Source organism: Parus major, chromosome 13, assembly GCF_001522545.3.
Source record: "Parus major isolate Abel chromosome 13, Parus_major1.1, whole genome shotgun sequence".
Lineage (NCBI taxonomy): Eukaryota > Metazoa > Chordata > Aves > Passeriformes > Paridae > Parus > Parus major.
Window position 1 is genome coordinate 6,754,072 of NC_031782.1, and position 19,504 is coordinate 6,773,575.

A 19,504-nucleotide genomic window follows, 5' to 3' on the forward strand; every position below is an offset into this window, starting at 1 on the left:
GCAGTCAGGCTCATTTTAACTCAGCCAGCTGAAAGGGTAATTAGTTCTGTGACTGTGAAAAGGCCCACGGGACTGTTAGTGACTGTAAGTAATTACATTCTTTTTCTTATCCAAAGTCTGAGCTCCAGCAGCAGAGTAATTCCCCATATCTGTGGACTCAGTAGAACCAAATTTATGATATTAATCTATGAATATGCTATTTATAAATCTCTCAAAGTATTTTGTAGTGTCCTTGGGTAAGGCTGTCTTGCTATTTCTCTTTGGCACTTTGCTGAATTTTTTTGGACTGACTGTAAATGTCCCAGTTGATAGATCTGTACAGAAGTCTATAGAAAAAAATACATGAGTGTGACAAATTGCCCTTTTTAGGAATCCTTGGGTTTGTTAGCTGCACAATCCATTAGTGGGAATACAAACTGCTATCCAGAAATGGCAAAATGTAAGCCACCTGCTAGTACCTGGTCACACTATGGAATGCAAAAGACAATTATCAAAATCCAGGTGTGTCTTACATTGATGAATGGGTCAGTGATATTAATATTATTGATGAATCAAGAATGTAACACCGTAACAGGTTTTGGACGTTGTTCAGATGTACAGAAAGTAAAGAAAAGTTGTTTTCAAATTAACAAAAATATCTTCTCGAGATAGGTGGACATAGATATTTCAGAAATGCTTGAACTTGTGACATAATTTTTTTCAGTGGTGTGTAATGTGTTAGGATCACACCATTTCCCTAGTCAAAACTTAAAGTGATTCTTCAGCTTTTTATTAATTTGCATTTGTTCAAGGTTTGAATATAAAATTTGCTCTACTTTGTTATTAATACCTTAACAATACAAGTATTTATTCCTTGAAAGAAACTGCAAATCAGTTTACTTGCCATAAACATGGTTAAATGCCATGTAAAAATGTGAATAAAAGAAAAAAAAAAATTCTGTGCACAGATTGTGGAAAGGGGATGATCAAGTGATACATTTCTTTGTGCCAAGCTTTTTTTATTCTTCCGACATTATTTAGGTGGAATGTCCGTTTCCTTTAAAAAAAAGATACAACTGTAGTGCAAGCAGATGCAAAGGAGCATTACTAAAAGAAGGAGTGTGAAATGTCTGTAAAGTCATTGCAACATCTGTTTGCTTTTCCCATGTCTAGGTTTGGTTTTCCCTAGTGTGAAGAACCCAGAAGGTCACATGCATAAAAAAAGTACATATATAAATGTAATTCCCAGAAGATAAAAGTCCTTCTACAGGAAGGGAATATGTGATATAAGTGGAATTATCCAAAGGATATTTATTCAAAGGAGGGGAGCACAAGAAACCCCAAGCCCCCAAACCTAATGTCCCTATAATTCTAGGGGAACTCTGCTGCAGTTCAAATTCCAGGGGTTTATAAAGTCACTCCCCTTCTTGGCCCAGCCATGGGTCTGCCCTCCTGCTGCCCATCAGAAGCACTGAAGTAGCATGTTTAAAGATTGACCAGAGATTTTGGAACTTGAGGGACTCTAACAATAAAGAGGTGGGTGCCTCTTGTAGCTTAATAAAGTATCTTAATTTTTCTAGCAGTGCTTGGTGTCATATGACTTGGGATGGAAATAGAGAGGAGCTACTTGGGTGAGGTGTGTGAAGAGGAAATGATCTGCAGAGAAGCCAAAGCCCAGTGCCTCTTTTGTGCATACTGATGTTGTGTTGTATCTTTGAGAGACTGTGAGTGTTGGTTTTCTGGAGTGTGTTGGGTGTTGGAGAGACACAGTTTGACCTTCACAAGCTTGAGAAATCCAGGGGTGTAGCTCCTCAGCTCACGTGTATCAGCAGGATTTGGACTTGTGAATGAATCAGGATGTGGCTGTGACTACCTGTTTTGATTGTATGCAAATTTCTCCTTAAGAAACATTTCCCTGAGTGTCAGAATAGAGCAATTGGGTTATGAAATAATGTGTCAGCAGTTGTCATCTAAATACAGCCCAACTATTTTCTTAACTGGTTTTGCTATTTAGCTCTCCTTTTAGGAACTCTTGGTCAGAGTAGATTATAAAGCTGATCAAAAATAAAGCAAGGACATTATACTGAGGCATTGTTTCTTGTTTAATGAAGGAGGATGGGCTTATTATTATTACTTATAAACTTGATGTGCTACAGGCTAGCACAGCAAGAATCTGATTAAGCTTTAATATTTGTTTTGAATTTAATTGTGTCACACCCACAAAGTGTGGGTGAAAAGCTGCCCTTGCTGTTTCTGGTTTTCTAATCATATGCCTCGATCAATGCCTGCTTTTCTTAAAGGAGCAGGACTTTGTGATGGTCCATCATGTCTGCAGTACAGCAGTGCCTGGCACACTGCAGAACACTGAGGTGTGTGTAATCGTGTTTACAGGGCACAGAGCAGGACCCTCTCTTTATCTGACAGACTGAAATCTGTTGAAGTTCTTTTTGCTACAAAGAAGAGTTTTGAGTGTTTTTCAGACTCACATTGACAGTATTTCATAGAAGCCTTTTCCTCACAGAACTTGAAATACCTACTTTTTTTTCATCTTGGATAGGGAGAATTCAAGTTTTAATTTCAGAAGCTTTTTATTTAGGTTGTTTTGCACAGATTTGTGCTGCAAAGAGACTTGTGATGTCTGAAAATACCTGCTCACTATTTTGGGATAGAAAGTTGTTCCATTGAGGCATCCTGTGAAAGCCTAACTTTTGGATAATAGTTTCATATGCTGCTGCCCTTTATGATTTTTTGCATGGTAATTTTGTAAAATTTGTTCTGGTGTCTGATACTGCATAAAATAGGCATCCTAAACTAATTGTTCACATCCAAGCAAGAATTCAACATTTTCAATATTAAGGCAATAGGAAGAGAAATGTTTTAAAATGCTACCAGTCTCATTTTATAATTTATGTATATCCTTAGCATTAAATTCTTGTCTAGTTTAGAATGCAATAACTGTCAAATATTATGGTCTTTTATTTTCAGAAGTATTTGGTTTGGGACATCTCAAACAACATATTCTACTCTTGAGATTGCTCATGTGTTGACAGCTTGGATATGCTCTTGTTTACTTTCTGATTAGATCAAAATAAAAATATGTGCAGCTAGACTGGTTTTAATGACTCTGAAGATAAGCCAAGGCTCGTCCTCTTGGTGTCTGCTTTCCCATAAACCTGCTTAGAATGTAAGAGTTACAGTGAATTTCTTTCTTTTGCATCAGACTAAAATGTTAAGGTACCTGATAAATGTGTGGGTTTCCCCACTGTTGTGACATGGAATTTTTATTTAAAAACGGTTCTCCCCAAGCCTGATTTTTTGGGCAGCACAGCTTTGCGTACAGGTCAGTATGATTTTCCCTTACCCTTTACCTCATGGGTTCCATGGATTATATCCTCTGTGGCTGAATCCCTTCCCTTGTAGAGGTAATCCTTGTTTCCACCTCTGCTCTCATGCAGCTCAGATGTCTTCTGGTGTTTCACAGAGCTCACAGTTGGTCGCTCAAAATTTCATATAGAGCCATAGCTTTCATTAGCGCTTTTCTGCTTTCTTTGTCATTTTCTGGGCTCCCAAATTCTGTTGGAGTGGTTTCACTGTTAGTTGATGTTATTCCAAGAAATCTGTTGCTCACAGTAAGAGGACTGATCCCTTTCCTGGGTATTGAATAGTAGGTGTTGCTGTCTTTTTATTTCTGATACAATGCATTCAGAAATGCTTAGCACACAGCTACAGGATTTTAATAGAAGAATAGGACAGTCTGGTTTTTGAGGATGGGCAGTTTTATTTCCAATTACATTATCATCATGATGATCCTATTGCTGCACTCAGAAAGGCAGCGTGGCATTTCACTGTCTGAATCCAGCTTTCAAGTGATTGTCTGGATCAATCATTGCCTTTATCAGGAAATGGGGAATTTGTGTTTTCTAAGGAAGTGCTCTGAAATTTTCACCAGCAGAATTATTCAGGTAAATGTTCTATGTTTAGGTTTTTCAGAAAGAAGTGATGAAAGGACTCAGTTGCAGTTAAATTTTCTCGGCAATTTAAAGAGAGGACAGTATTCTTTCACAAGCATGAGATGAGTGCAGTCTTTGTGCTTCATGCTGTGTCTGCAGCATCAGCAGCCACTATCAGCGACTTACTGCGAGGACTTTAGCCTAAAATATCAGCCATTAGCAAATCACTGACCTTTGTTATGACTATCTGACTTCTCAGTTCTCTGCAAACCTTGTTGCATCAATTCACAGCAGTTCAGTGCCTCTTACAGGTGGTCTGACAGTTTCCACACTCGAGGTGGGATCTAAGGTTTTGCCCTCCCCACGTGCAGGAAGGTGGTTGAAGCATTGCAGCCTGGTTGCCAGTTGCATTTTGCCAGGCTGCCATTCCCTGCAACCTCTCTTGGATGCTAGGAGGATTGAAGGTTTCTGAAGTCTGCTCTTTGAACCATGTCTGTCTTCAGTTTCAGCCTGGTATCCTGGGCATAGTTGTCCATATTTTGAGCTTCAGATAAACATTTGGTAGTCAAGAATCAACAACAACAAAAAAGACAAAAAAAAATCCTACCAAAAAAAAAAAATCCCAACACAGCAAAAGCACCACAAATATTTGCCTATTACATTTCTTTGAGATGACTTTTTGTTGACTTTCTAAGCATGCTCTTTTAGAATTGCTAGGAGATGTGAATAGGTCAGCAAGAGAGCAAAGCAGTTTCCTTATAAGCTCTACAGGAAACTTCTGGATGTTGCTGTTTTCCCCGTAGTTCTTACTGTCTTCTCAGCTTTTAAGTTCTTCTGGCTTCTGCTCTCACAGTGTAACAATTCACAGATTTAATGATTAGTCACAACTTCATCCCTTTTAATACACTGAGTTGTATAACTATCCTAATTAAACATGCGCATGGTAAAATTGCAAACTAGAAAGAGCTGCCTGGGCTTGGATGATAGCAATTAAATGATTTATGTTTACAGGCATCAATATTTATCTTATGCCTACCGTCTGTCCTAGCTTGTCATCTGTGGTTCCATGTGTAGCTCCTTGGCTTTAATAAGCAATCCAGATTCTTTTCTCTGGACACTGTGTTCTTGGCTGAGGAGAATATTGCTTTTCGTAAGATTATGGAGTAAGACCATATTCTGAGTTTCACAAACACTTTCAGTCTTTCTGTCTTCACCTGAGGATTTTTTTCTGCTAAAGTTTCAGAAATACAAGGTTTCAAGGTGCTTAAAATAAATGAGTCACTGTCTCCTCCTGCCCCCAATTGTTCTCAAACAGGGAGTTCTTGCTAAAATTATTTAGGGTGATGCCCCTGACAAAAATACGGATGAACCAAGTCCCAGTTTCCACTGAGCTTCAGTATGTTAAACAGACACAATTTATTTTTCTTTTCTGCAGTTCTCCTTGGCTCTGGCAGGGTCAGAAGCAGCAGTAGCACTTTGGCTGTTCCCAGTTGAGTCATTTGGAATGCAAATCACTTTGCAGTGATGCCAGAGGTTCCCATTGTGCTGGGCTTTATATAAAACGCGTGACAGATTGTCAGCTTTGTCACATTCCCTGGGCAGCAGGGAATAGGTAGAGGCTTCAGCTTGGATTCAGATAGAACTGGACTAGTATCAGAAGATCTTTGTCATCTTTGCTTTGCAGATAACTATAAATCATGTTAGAATATTACATGGAGTGCTTTAGCTTGATGTTTTGATACTAACATAATTTCTCAGTGCAAATAAATTCCTACTGGGGAAGCTTAGCAGAACGTGTGCCCTGGGGAATACAGTCTTCCTGTACCCTTCCCTGCCTTTCTTCTCTGTCTGAGCTAGATATGCAGAGCAGAAGTGAAGTCTGGGGAAAATACCAAGCAATATAAATTATCTGCTCTTGATTGATCTTGCACTATCTGAGCTCCAGGGATTTGGGGTTGCAGGAGCATGTTCTGCATCTACATACAGGATCTTGCAGGAAGGATGTCTCTTGTGCTGTGAAAATGTGCTGTAAGTCTGGACAGGAACTATCTTCCCAACTGGACAAATAGGAATCTTAGCAGATTTATATGAAAATAAAGCTAGTGATGGACTTCTACTCTGAAATTTTTCTATTTATTAAATATCTTGGTTATTTTTGCATGAAACCAAACTTGGTGCTGAAGTGTCTCTTGAGAGCTGGATTAAAGTTGATCTTGTGTGAGTCTGTGCTATACTAGAGATTAAATGAATTGTATTGAGTTTTCACTGCTATTCAAAGCTTTTGAATTACTGTGGCACTATTTCAAAAATATTCAGAAGTAAACACTGAACTTTCTTGTCCTGTTCAGTCCCATGTTAGCAGGACAAGACCTGAATGACTTTGCCATTTCAATTTTAAATAAAGAAAAGTTTGATTTTCTTGAGGAAAACAATTTGAGGGCTGTGGAATGTTGGTTTGTTTTTTCAATTATTGTGTAAATTTTAATTCCTGAGATTATCAGTTTTGATTATTTTGAGTAGTTCTGTCAGCACAATCCACATCACCAATTTAGTGAACTTAATAGGAAAACTGATGATAGTGACTGTAAATGACCACTTAGCATGGTGAATTCAAAGAGTAGCAAGAGAACATTTAAGGCTGTTGCACAGCTCTATTTAAAGTCTCCGTTTTGGAAAACTATGTAGCTGTCACCCTGAGTTATTGTGCCTAGGGTTTCAAAGATGCTGCTCTTTTGGCTCTTGAACAATATTTTGTGGATATGGTAGCTTCTTAAAAATTAGGTTTTAATTAAAAGACTGAACAAATGCCTTGTGTTAAAATAGGACCTCATGTTCTCTATTGCCACACTAGGTTCTCTGTAGCTTAAATCCACTCTAAATCCAGAATCTTGGTGCAGAAGTCGTTTGCCTCAGTTCCTCTCTGAGAGAATGTGAATTGGAGCAAGCAGATGGAACAAGCAGTGAACAGATTTTGCAAGCATTTTGAAAATAGGTCTTGAAAGGGTTTTTAGTACAGGAAGCAAATAAGTCTGGATTAATAAGAATGGAACTTCACAAGGGTTTTTTCCTTTCTGCCTTTGGTTTTTCTAAACCTTTTCTTTCTTTGAACTTAGAATTACCCTGTGTTCAAGATATTCTTTTTTTAATGGGGCTTTTGCTTTAAAACATAGTTGCTCTCTCTGCTCTATAGGTGATTTTGTTCTTTTTCAGCAAGGCTTATGGTTTTCCCATTATCCTTGTACCAATAATTTTCCCTTTGGGACAGGAAACAGTCTAGAGGCAAGGCACTATGAAAACAGATGGGCTACACATTGAAAATGGAGCTGATGAAGCTGACAGCCTCTTTGCGATCCTATCAAGCGTGTCTTTGTATGGGTGATAAAATCAGCAGTCAAACTTCTGCCAAATTTTTTCAATTCTCTTTTACTTTGCAGCCACATAACCACTCAGGGGAACTTGCATAACTCTCCCCAGCAACATCCACAGCACTGCCTATGCTAAGGGCACTTGAGCAATATTCTCACTCATCTCCTAAATGTTTTTCTGAGAGTTGCCTGTTTAGGTATTCACAGCTTCAGATCTGGAACAAATGTACTTTTGAAATCTAATTCAGACTGCACACAGTAATTACAATGTAGGAAATACTGTATAACCAGCAGTAGAGATCTGTTACTGTGTGTGGAACTGCTGAGAGTTTGCATGTTAATGCCCTAATTTGAAAATCTGGGTTTGAAGGACAAGGCATGAGTAAAGTGCCCAGTTCCATGTGCCATAGATGGCTTAGATTAAAACCTCTTGAATTATCAAATGGCTTTGCATTGGAAAATCTTATGAGCAGCATGTCATGTTAATTTTAAATAGAAATTTAACTTGTTTCCCCTTTTTATAGGAACTGGAGACATTGTTGCTGTCATGATTACAGAATCAAAGGTTAAGGAGATCCTGAATTACTTGGAAAAGAATATTTCTGTCCTGATGGCCATAGCAGTGGGGTCCCGTGTTCCTCCGAAGAACTTCAGTCGGGGCTCTCTAGTCTTTGTGTCAATATCATTCATTGTTTTGATGATCATTTCTTCAGCGTGGTTAATATTTTACTTCATCCAGAAGATCAGGTACACAAGTGCACGTGACAGAAATCAGGTAAGGGGTCTCTTCTTTTCTCTTAAGTTATGGAGATAATATTTCTGTATCCAGTAATCAGTAGAGAACAAGTAAGGTATGCCCATCAAACTAGTGTTCAGAACCTCTTTGTTCCAAGGCAGAGCATGTTGCCAGACAAGGATTTTTATACATCAAAGTGTTTTCATCTTGAGCAGCATTGGTATAGATCCTATTACATGACAGAAGAGAATAGAACTGAAGCAAAATACTTGAGTTTTGGTTTGTGTAAATCCAAGAGTAAGATGGATTCTGTGTTGGCTGAATAATACATACTATTGTATGTTGGATGTATGTTGGGAATGAGGAGGAAAGTTAAATTGTGAATCAACTTGTGTAGTGTAGGGGAACACTGAGCAAATGTTACGAATTCTCTCCATCCTCTTAAGGTTATGCTCTCTAATAGTTAAGGTAATTTAGAAATTGTACAAAAGTATTCCCAAACCATAATTAGTTGTGAATGTTAAGGTAAGAAAATTAAGGTATAGAGCTGCTTAGTGGTCTGTATTAACTTTCAACTTTATTTAAGATCACCCTTGGTAAGGAGTGCCTAATTGTCCTGGTCATATATTTTAACCAAAATTTTGTCCAGTGTGCCTTTCTTACATTCTTTTTCCACTCTTAATTTGTTTAAGAACTGATTTCTTAATGTATGGCCATACTTAGAGATCTAGACTAAATTCATCTCAAACACAGATAAACTTTAGAAGTAAATGTTTTACTAGTGTGGACTTAATGACCCTCCATAGTGTGCCTTGGCTTTTATTGAGAAGGGTCAGTAAACCTCAGGAAATCCACAATGCCCTCTTTCCCCTGTTTCTCTGTCATGGCTAACTTAGAAACCTCCTGACCTCGAGTCACTGTCCCCCTTTCCTCCAAATTGCAGCTGATACACAGCAGCTGCCTCTGGGCTAGTTCTTTGGTGTTCTGTCAGACTTAAAATAAATTCAAACTTATAAAGCCTCAGCTGTGGCACAGGATTTCCTTTTCAGTTACTATAAATAGTGTCTAATGATGCAGGTCCCAGAGGCATGCTGTAGATTTTCCTAAGGATGTCATTCTTAAATGACCACACTGTAGCTGGTACTTAGTGTGGTCCCTTGAGATAGTGAAAGTTTAAATATAACTGTAACTTAATGAATGTCTGTAGAATACAAAATTGTGCCTTTTCTATCCCCTACATGGCTCTAGACTCCTTCCAAATGTCCATGTTTCAAAACAGTTGCTACATTGGGAAAGGGCTCTTGTGACCTTTTTCTTTCTTTAGATTTTTACAAAGGTCAGGAGAAACTTGATGAAAATTTTATGTGGTTTAAAAAGCTGAGATTATTAAACTTTAATAAGAAGGTGGCGACAGCTACAGCTTACTTTTAAAGAGCTTTGAGAGCTTTCACAAAGACTGTACTGTTAGTGATGAAATAACTTGGTTTAGGCTATGATCTTGTTTTTAAGTTATGTCAAGGCACAAGTTTTTCTGTTTTTTTAATCAGAGCCATCAAAAACTTGCTGTCTTTTGTTGATAACACAAGTAGATATTGGTATTTCACATCGTTATTCTTGCGCTCTTCTGCCGGAAGTGTGAAACTCTTTTGCATGTGGAAGTGACCTTTTCCATCTAAACAGTTGTGGGTTATAAAGGCAAGCATATGCTGTGTGCTTGTGCCCTAACTTAGCAAAACAGCCAATCCTGAGCATTTCCAGTGTTAGCATGAAAGCGTATTTGATAAAATTAGAAAATGGAAGAGATTGACCTATTAAACGGAAGAGATGGGAGTTGTTATTTAACACATTTATTTACGTAAAAAAACAATACGTTGGAAGAATTCTGCTGAAATATTATACTTTCAATGGGAAAATTATCTTTAAAATTTCTTGTGGTGCATATACAGTCACATGCATTAGAACAAAATATAGATAGTACCCACATTTGCTTAGCTGGTAGAGTTGAGCATTCAAGTGAAATGCCATTTCAGCCTAGTTCCTCTCTTTAGTAATCATGCTTTTGGTTATGCCATGGTTATCTATTCCAGCAGTGTGCCCAATGTGTTCTGTGTCATTAAGTACTCAGGCTTATCTCAATATGCTTGTTCCAGGACATGTTATTTAGATCTTCTTAAATTGACTGAATTCTTGCATATTGAAGTTAGGATGAGATTTCTGACTTAAGAGGAAGCATATCATTTCCTATCCCAGCTCTGCTTCTGATGCTGTGCTTCCTACATGGATGTACTTCAGTAGCTGGGACTGTGTATCTGATTTTTTTCAAATCCTTGCTCTAAAAAATATAAAATAAGAGCTGTTGTATTGTGAAAACCACAAGGAAGTAAAGTGCTTACATAATTCTAGAATAAGTGGTATAGTCAGTTGTGATACAGACTTGTGAGGTCATTGTGTTTCTCAAAAGCAACTTTCATTGCAGTTTGCATGCAGGGAAGTGTGTGATACAGGGGGCACACGTTATGACAGATTTGGGGTTCTGTTTTATAAAAGGTGGACACAAAACCCCACACATTCACTGCAGGCTGCAGGAGAGGTTTTGAGAGCTGAATTCTCAGAAGCAGCCCATCCTTTTCAAAGGCAAAATACTTAGTACAGGTTGGAAGGGAAAGAGGATATACATAACTTCTGGTTTTTAAGTCAGTTGTAAACCAAGTCTGATGTCTCATGTACCTGAAGGAAGACAATAGGATCTTTGTTTCATTCAGTGCCCATTTCTGGGACCCCAGTGGGAAAACAGTGACAAACAGCTGTTCTGTATTGACTGGGAGCTGGGCATTTCCCTAGGAATCAGCATTTGAATGTCAGAAAAGGCTACTTCCATCCAGCTGTGGTGGTCATAAAGCAGCATAAACAGCAAAAAAATAACTCAGCCTCTGCCAGATTGAGGTTATCTTCAAACCAGTATTAATTTCAGCTTTATTTAAGTCTGTATTGGCATATTTAGATTTTGTGACCCATCATTTTTTTCTTTTATGAGATCCTGGTGGTTTTGGGTAATAGTGAGAGAGAAACTGGGTTACACTGGAAGATCTTTTGCATCTCAGAATAAGATCAGCCTGCTCAGAGGGGAAATATAAAAATAATTCAAGCCTAAGAGAACAAGCAGTATATTACAGCACACTGAATAAAACCAGTATTAACAGAATATAATGGAAATCACTGGGAGGGGGCATTGCTTCAGCTGGGTTTAATAAGTTTTGCACATCAATGTTGATTCACTTCTGTGGACTTCTGTACAGTCTGTGAGTTTTATGCCATGCTTGTGGAGAGCATTTGAGGATTCAGCTCTGGCTGACTATTCACTGCTGGCTATTTTTCCTTCTCGACAAATCTCTGTGCTTTGCTGTGTTTGCATTTTGTCTTATGTGTTGGCCTGCTGCCATAGTGTGTATTGCAATAGTATTATTGAGTCCAAATAAGTCATTATAAAGGACACTAATGAAGCTTGTTTATCAGGGTTAATTTGTGTTCTCTTCTTTGTCACTTTATTAGCGCCGTCTTGGAGATGCTGCCAAGAAAGCCATTGGTAAATTGACAACCAGGACAGTAAAGAAAGGTGATAAGGTATAATAATAAGATTTCAACATGATAAACTTGAGCATCATGTTTAATTTTTTTCCTGGGAAATCAATCTCTGTTTTTTTCTTTCTGTTTCTGATTTATGGCTTTGCCTTCCTTGTTGGAGGCTTACTTTGTCCTGTGGCATAATATTTTGTGTAACTGTTAGTTTTGATGTGTGCTGTAAGTCTGTATACTTCAAGGAAGTTTTTCTTGCTTAAATACAATTTGCACTCCTATCTGGCATCTGTGACTGAGGGTGGTTTTGTGTGCTGGCTGACTGGGAGGGTGTCCTGGCATGGGTACACAGGGCTGGCATTGTTTATGTGGAATTCTAAGGCTTAGAACCTTATCATATGTAAGTTCTGTAAAGGAAAAATAAATTTAAAAGACAGGTAATTTAAGATAGTATCTTAAGTAAAATATGACTATTCAGAAAATTAAGGGTGAGCATAAATAGGTATTTCAGTCAAAGGTACTCCAAGAATATTTCTTGCTAGTATACAAACTAAAATATATGGTCTGTTATGTCCTAAGCTTTTTCCTCTTTTGTAAGCAGTATTGCTTATTTTTGATTCTGAAAGGAAAAATTAGTCATTTAATCTTGCTTAATTTTTTAGTTTTAATTTTCAAAAGGCAAGGGAATTCTGGCTATGATTTGATTTTTAAAATAGTATTTTTTAGGGCCTTTTTATTGTAATTCCTTTTTTCTTTCTTATTGACACTATCAGCAGTGGGAGATTAGGAAGTGATAGGAAAATTTGCTTCCAGAGAGAAGGCAGAGAAAATGTCGTTCTGTTCTTCCTCTCTCCCTATGTAGTTCTATTTCAGAACAGCCCAGATCTGCACTAAATCTTTTCTGGAATTGGAGAACATACAAATTAGAGGAGCCTTTCCCTGTAAAACAATGCTGTTGTCTTGACAGCATAAATTCAGAACTGGCAAGTGCTATGTAGGTTGCAGCACAGACAGCGTGGGGGGTACATGCAAGTGAACAGAGTGAGAAAAATGTTTTGTTCCTCAGAGGAGCCATCAGGATTCTCTCTGTGTGCAGCCCTGGCTGGTGCTGACCAGGAGTAGCTGTGGCCTTGCTCTGGTCCCTGTCTTGGTGTCTGGCTTGTAGCTGGTTGGCACTGAAAAGAATAACAAAGTTGTACCAAGAGAAAGCACAGCCTGTTTTGTCTGACAGGCCCAAACATTTTAAATATGTGTTGTTGATGCCATATCTATATACAAATGAAGTCCTCCCCTTTTCCATTTGGAATTTTAAAATATCATTTTTTAAAAAAATCATAACTTCTGGAAAACAGAAAAGAGAGGAGCTTGTCAGACAGTGATCCTCATATTCATGTCTCAATAAGAATAATGATAATTCTGCAAGTAAGCAGCAGACACAAATGTGGGACTACTCTGCACTAAGTAAAATGTGCTAGTTCTGGCTGTGAAAATTAGCCCCAGAATTCTTATTCTGCCAAAACAAACAAAAAAAAACCTGAATAAAACAGAAATGTTAGCTCTAAGCTGGAGATAAAAAAAGAAATCTAGGAAAATCTCCACTAAATTTTTTAATGATTTCACTGAACATTAGAATCATCTTAGGCCTTAGTTTATGTACGAAATGATGATTTACCAGCTCCAAGAAAGGGGGAGTTTTGCATGTATGAGGTGCTTTTCTTGCTTAAGTCATGTTGGAATATAATAATCCAGTCATTGGGTTTATAGCTTAGTTTATAGCCACTTGGCACAGTGCTGTTCATGTGCTAGTCACAAATACTTTGACATTTGTCATAGCCTCAACTCTTGACTTGAATTCTCATTCTATTCATTTTAGGAAACAGACCCAGACTTTGATCATTGTGCTGTCTGCATTGAGAGTTACAAGCAGAACGATGTTGTTCGCATTTTGCCATGCAAGTAAGATAATAAAGTTGCTTTGTTTGGAAACTGTTCTCTTTTGGTGCTCTTTTGCTTCATTTCATGTAATGGGGGCATTGTAATTCACAAATGCATTTGTTGGATGTTTCCAGTCCTAATAACGGCCACTTTATTTTAGATTATGGTGCCAGAAGGGTGTGAAGGTGGGTGTTGGCACTGTTAGGACAATGGAGATTAAACAGAATTATATTAAAGATACTGGCAATGGAGCTATTGAGACTGCAGTGAGGTGGAGGGGTGCAGGTTTAAGGACCAAGTGATGGGCAGACTCAAAAAATTTCAATATAATGAGCCAGGTAGAGCTGCAGAATTCTGCACTGTAGATATGCAACAACTGGTTTCTGGTTTCTGAAACTGTGGGGAGTGGAAATGCAGTCTTTGCAACCTTCATACCTCCTGACGTTAGTCAGCCACTGTGCTGTCATCTATCTTGGGTCTCTTCAATGCAGTGTGATCTTGGCTTGTGTCTGAAGATTTGTACTTGGTGGTGATACTGCATTAGTGCTTAAAATGTAAGAACTTCTTCCCACTTTTATGGCATTGTGTTGACATTTACAGGTTTTCAGTTTGTTTCCATTCCAATTCCATTCTTGAGTTGTTTTGGGACATTTTATCTTTGAGAGGTGCTTTTAAATACTTTTCCACCTGGTGGTTGATTTTGATGAATCATATGTTTTGGTTGCATTAAGCATTACCAAGGACATCTTTCCCTTGTGTCCTGAAATGCAAAGCTTTCTCATCATCTCCAGGCACAAAACACATGTGTAAATTAGGTTGTACAGCAAGATCCAGTAACTTGGCTTGTGCTTGGTACGTAAATGGTTCTGCATGATGCTGCAGAAGCAGCAAAGTCATGTGTTGGGGTTGACCTCCAGTCAGGCAGCAGCAGCACATAAGAGCTCGTTACTGGTCTTTTAAATCCTCCTGCAGGCTGTTCTGAATAGCTTGAATATCTTCTTATGTGCAGAGTATTTCCATCATCGTAAAAGGAAAACAATATTATTTTATATCTTACTGATCAAAATCTGTGTGCATTAGCTTCTGAAGCCAAAAATCTAATTCAGTTTACTGTTCTCTGTGTTCCTTACCTCTTGGACAGCAGGAAACAATGACCTGTTTTAGATTCTCAGTGTTGTTTAGCTAAAATACCCTGCAACTGATAATTTAGAAACTCCCATTAAAATATTCAGGAATAGAAGAGCTTAGATTGTAAAAATTTGGGAGCTTTTGATCATGTGGATGTGTGTGCATTTCTTTTTTACAATTCAATCAGTTTTACTCAGAGTTGGTATCCTCTTGCCCTGAAAAATGTGCTCCCAAGTGTAAAGATTTCAGAGTTATGTCATTTATTGCAATCTCAAGTGAAGCTTGTATAGGTGACTTAAGCCCTGCTCTTTTGATATGTTATGCAGAAGGTTATTCAGAAATTAGAGGAACGTCTGGAAACTGCACACCAGTTTTGGACCACTGAGATGATTATTTTGTAAACTGCCTCTTAAGAAAGCTTCCCTTGTGTAGTCCTACTGTGAGGCTCAAGGACATGGAATGAAAGGTCACAAGTCCCACTCCTCTGTGCTTTGCTCTTGATACTGAACAAAGGGCAGGAGGTCCTTGCTGGTGAAGAGAGAATGAGTCTTCCCTGATAAGAAAACAGCTGCTCCCACTGAGCACAAGGCAGAGTTGGGATTAAAAGCCAACTTCCTTAGTTAAACAGCTGCCCCTGTGCAAGCAGTGGATATGTTGCTGATTTACACAGATACAATACAGACCATTTAAACAAGGTGATCATTGATTTATTTTTTTAATTAAAAAGAAAAGAAAGAAAAGTCCTTTTTCTTCAGACACCTTTGTTGAGCCACAGTCCTGCAGACAGGGAGCTCTGGGCTCTCAGGGATAGCTACAGCTGTTCAGGGAGCTGCTGCAGGTGCACCTGGTTGCCACCTCAGCACAACCTGCCCCAGTGCAGTCTCCCATGTAAAGGAGAGATCAAGGCTCTTGTATAGATCATTTTCTGTTCTGTTTTTCACAGGAATGTAAGGTCAGCGAAGGCTCAGATTACAGTCCTGCCAAAGGCTGTATGACAACTTTTATGTTCGCTTTCTACTTCTTTTTTCCATCTCACTTTTCATTTGCTGCAGCTCAGCTTTTAAGCTGAGTGCAAAACCATCTAGGCTAGACACAAACAGTGAGATGGATACTTTCCACAAGATGTTTTTATATTTGTAGATGAAAAGCCAACTAGTACCTTCAATGATGGGCCCAATAAATTTCAGTTTCCATGTGAGATTTTTCAGTCTTCAGTACCTGAGATGCTTCTCCCCAAATCTTAATATGGAGGTTTGACTCCTTTCTACTTCCTCATACTTCAGCCTTCCATTTTAGTGCAGCATGCAATGTTATTTTTTTAAAACACAAAAAATAAAAAAACACCCAAACAGCACACAGACAATGAAACAAAGCCTACAAGAGAGTTTCTAAACCAGATGAGAAAATAAATTGCAAGAAAACCATGGAGAAAATTACTTGACCAAGAGGAAGCAAATAAAAGTCTAGAAGTTCTTACTGTGCTTGTTGGGGAAGCTGTAATCATTAGACAGTAGGAATCACTGACATGTAACATCTTTGCTGCTTTCATCAATTTAAAGGTAGTCTTTCCCTTTAGTGGTACAGTTTTTCTCTGCAGTTAAGTATGGTCTGTCACACTGTGCTTCAGCAGAGGGATCTGGTCTGGGTAGACACACAGCAGGCAAAATCTGCCAGCAGCTGAGCAAGTTGCACCTAAAATTCTGTAGCAAAACACCACATTTGTGATTGTAAAGTCTTGTGGTTTGTGGGAAATTGTGGCCAATTTAAAAATAAACTAAAGTGAAAGGGGTAGAAATTCAACTGCATTGTTTGCAGTAGTTCATTTTGTGCTTCAGAGAGAGATGTTCAGTACCAGCAGCCTATAGACATAGCTATAGCTTTAGTGCACACAGGGACAAGCTGCCATCTGTTTTAGGTTTCCAAGCTTGAGGAATGTGTCTTTGTGAATGTCATTATGTAAGTGAAAAGTAAGTAGAGGAAGCAAACAAAAGAGGGATCCTAGCAAAAGACAAACCTCATGGACAATTTTACTTGTTCAGGTAATTTTATTCTACCATCACACTGTAGCATCTAGGGGCTAAACAGGCACTAGGTGAAAAGTGATCAGGAGTGGGTAGTGTGAAGGATTACTGAGAGATAAGGGAAGGGGAGAGCAAAGTGACAGGCTAGAGAAGAGCAGAAAATGACATTGTAAAGGGCAGAAAGATGACCAAGGAAGGAAGGAATTAACAACGTAGAAGAATTAAAAGAGTAGCAAATACTATCAAATAAGTGGCTTTTGAGACAAAGTCTTAATTCCTGTCCTGGTCAAGGAGGATGAAAGTGACTAAACCAGATTTTCAGATTGTTTGATTTTGTGTTGCTGCAAATAGCTGCCTTTTTCTTTTTAAGACCAAATTAACACAGAGTCTTGATGGCATCCTTTCTGCTTCCTGCAGTGCCTTGGACCCCAGGGCCAGGAGAGCAGCTGCCCCAGCAGTAGCCAAAGATCTGTAACAGCAAAGGTCCCTTTGGTGGGATGCTACACTGAGAGCAGGGAAGGGGAGCGAGCTGTAGGGAAACAGCATTTGTAAATCATTCTCCTTTTGTGATGTGTGAATTTGGAGGCCTTACGCCACCAAAAGAGATTCCTAACTCCTAATTCTCCCCTATGAAATGCTGCAAAGAAGCTGTGTTGTACAAGAGTTGGTGTTAGGGTGTTTATTATCAGCTGGAGGGCTGCTGGATTGGGTGTGCTGACAGAGTGGAAAAATACCTGCAGGTCACCTGCCTGGAGTTGTGCCCGCATGGGAGACTGTCAGTGCTGCCAGCCTGGCTGCCAGCCCTGCTTCCTCCTGCCTGAGGCTGGGGAAGCTGCAGAGGCTGTGTCACACCTGACTCCCCAGCCTGTGGCTCCTGAGGGAACATCATCAGCTGTCGTGACCAGGAGCAACTCTAGGAACTCGTCACGTTTATGGTCTCAGAATACCAATGACAGAAATAGAAATATGGAGGAGGTTTATGAGAGCAGAAATTGCAAGGGCTTACTTTTTCAGAGTGAGGTTTTAAAGTAATTCTTATTTGCTGTTGTCATTGCTGTATAACCGCTTTTTAACTCCTGCAAAGAGAGAAATCCAGACAGAGCCACAATGATGCAATCAGCAAACTCTTTAAGAGGTAGAGAAACTGTGTAAGTAGTAGGAAGATTGTCTTAATCGATAACCTTTGGAGAATTGCAAATCTTTGAAACACATTAATAAACATCCTTGAAGGTTTAGGAACTAAAAGCAAAGAATTAGGAGGTCACAAAAACAATTGGGCTGTGTATATAAATATATCAAAGTGCTAATTACTTTTTAAAATAACTCATAATATTTAGTGGATGCATGCTGGCATCTATATCAGTCGCCTGCTTCACTTGATCTGAGTGCTTCTACAGCTCTGATGAGCCAATAATGATATAATAAAACTGTTTTCGTACTTCTGTGGAGTCTTGATGTCTGCTCTTGCCCAAAATATTAGATTTCCAGGTTTGTTCTACTTTAAAAAAACAGACTCCAGAGACTTAAAAGAAAACATAAGCAGATAAAAGTCATAATTCGCCCAATTTTGAAAAATAGCATCTCTGTATGTTTCAGAGTATTTCAAGCTATTATGTATCACCCAGAGTTTCTAAATATTGTTTCCTGTAGTTTTGTGAGTAATAAAGGGAATGCATCAAGACTTAATAATAATAGAAGTGACTCTATTTTGGGTGATGATTTAAACAGAAGGCATTGTACATACCCTGATTTTTGGGATTGCCATCTTGCTACAGGCCAGCCAGGTGACTGAGATTATTTAAGTTTCTATTCCTGCATTATCTGGAATAGAGATGATCAAAATTCTTTTGCTGCCTGTCCATCTTCTGTTGACTATTTTACATCCTAATTCTGCCTCTTCAGTTAGTACAGGTGGGAGGTACAGCTGTAGCTGCCTAGAATTTCATTATGTTGATGTTCTTTAGTACCTCCATCAGCCTGAGTAGACACAGACAGTAATTATATCTTGTCTTTTGCCATGTTTAACAGTTTCAGGAGGCCTTTTAGGTTGCTTTCCAGAGATTTTTAAGAGAATTCTCTGGTAACATGCCTCATTTGGTCTCTGGTTTTAAAATCCCAAGGAATAGGAAGTAAAGAAGTCCCAGATTCCATACTGGCATTTCTGAGGCGCAGAGAGCAAGCGTAACCCAAACAAGGAGGGGACAGAGGGTATCTCAGCTTTATGCTGCCTTGGGGGCACGCATGGCCAACCTCTTCCAGATCCTGCTGATGCTTCAAACAGCAAGACCTGCTTGTTCTGTCCCTGCCCCTTTCCCTGCTGGCTCCAGAGCACAGCTCTTTGCTGACTAAGCAGCCCTTGTAATTGCTGATCTTTGTCATGATCGCCAGTCTGTCGTGTTTGGGTGTGCTTGCTCTTTTTGGCTTCTTGCTCTGCAGTCAGCACCACTGGAAATGAAGGATCAAGGCTCTTATCATAGGAATTCTCATCAGCAATTACTCAGACTGGGTTATTACGAATATTTGCTAAAGCTATATTGGGTAGACAGTCTTATGATACCCATTCCTGCAATGAATATGCTCTGAAAAGCTCTTTGTCTTTTGAAAAGCTAACTACGAGGGCATTTCCTTTACTTCCTTTAGTTTATATTCCTTGTTTTGGTCTCTGCATAGTCCTTCCTTGTTATACTGGTTTATATCAATCCCAACACTTACATTTATATTCAATTATGTAACTAAGATTTTGAATGCAATGTAGGAGGCAGTTCAGACTGTTGCCTATTGCAGAGTTCCCTGCTGTGCAAGTAGGAGCCCAATTTG

General features: G+C 38.8%; 1 protein-coding gene across 5 annotated transcripts in view; it reads left to right on the top strand.

Moving 5' to 3' along the window:
- Positions 1-19,504, top strand: part of RNF130 (ring finger protein 130) — a 50,343-nt gene that overhangs the window by 16,123 nt on the left and 14,716 nt on the right. For all 5 annotated transcript variants that reach the window (XM_015641836.3, XM_033517606.1, XM_015641837.3 and 2 more), the window contains 3 exons: positions 7,819-8,069; positions 11,580-11,651; positions 13,477-13,559. In XM_015641836.3, the coding sequence (XP_015497322.1) occupies positions 7,819-8,069; positions 11,580-11,651; positions 13,477-13,559 (406 nt within the window). The remainder of the gene's footprint in view (positions 1-7,818; positions 8,070-11,579; positions 11,652-13,476; positions 13,560-19,504) is intronic.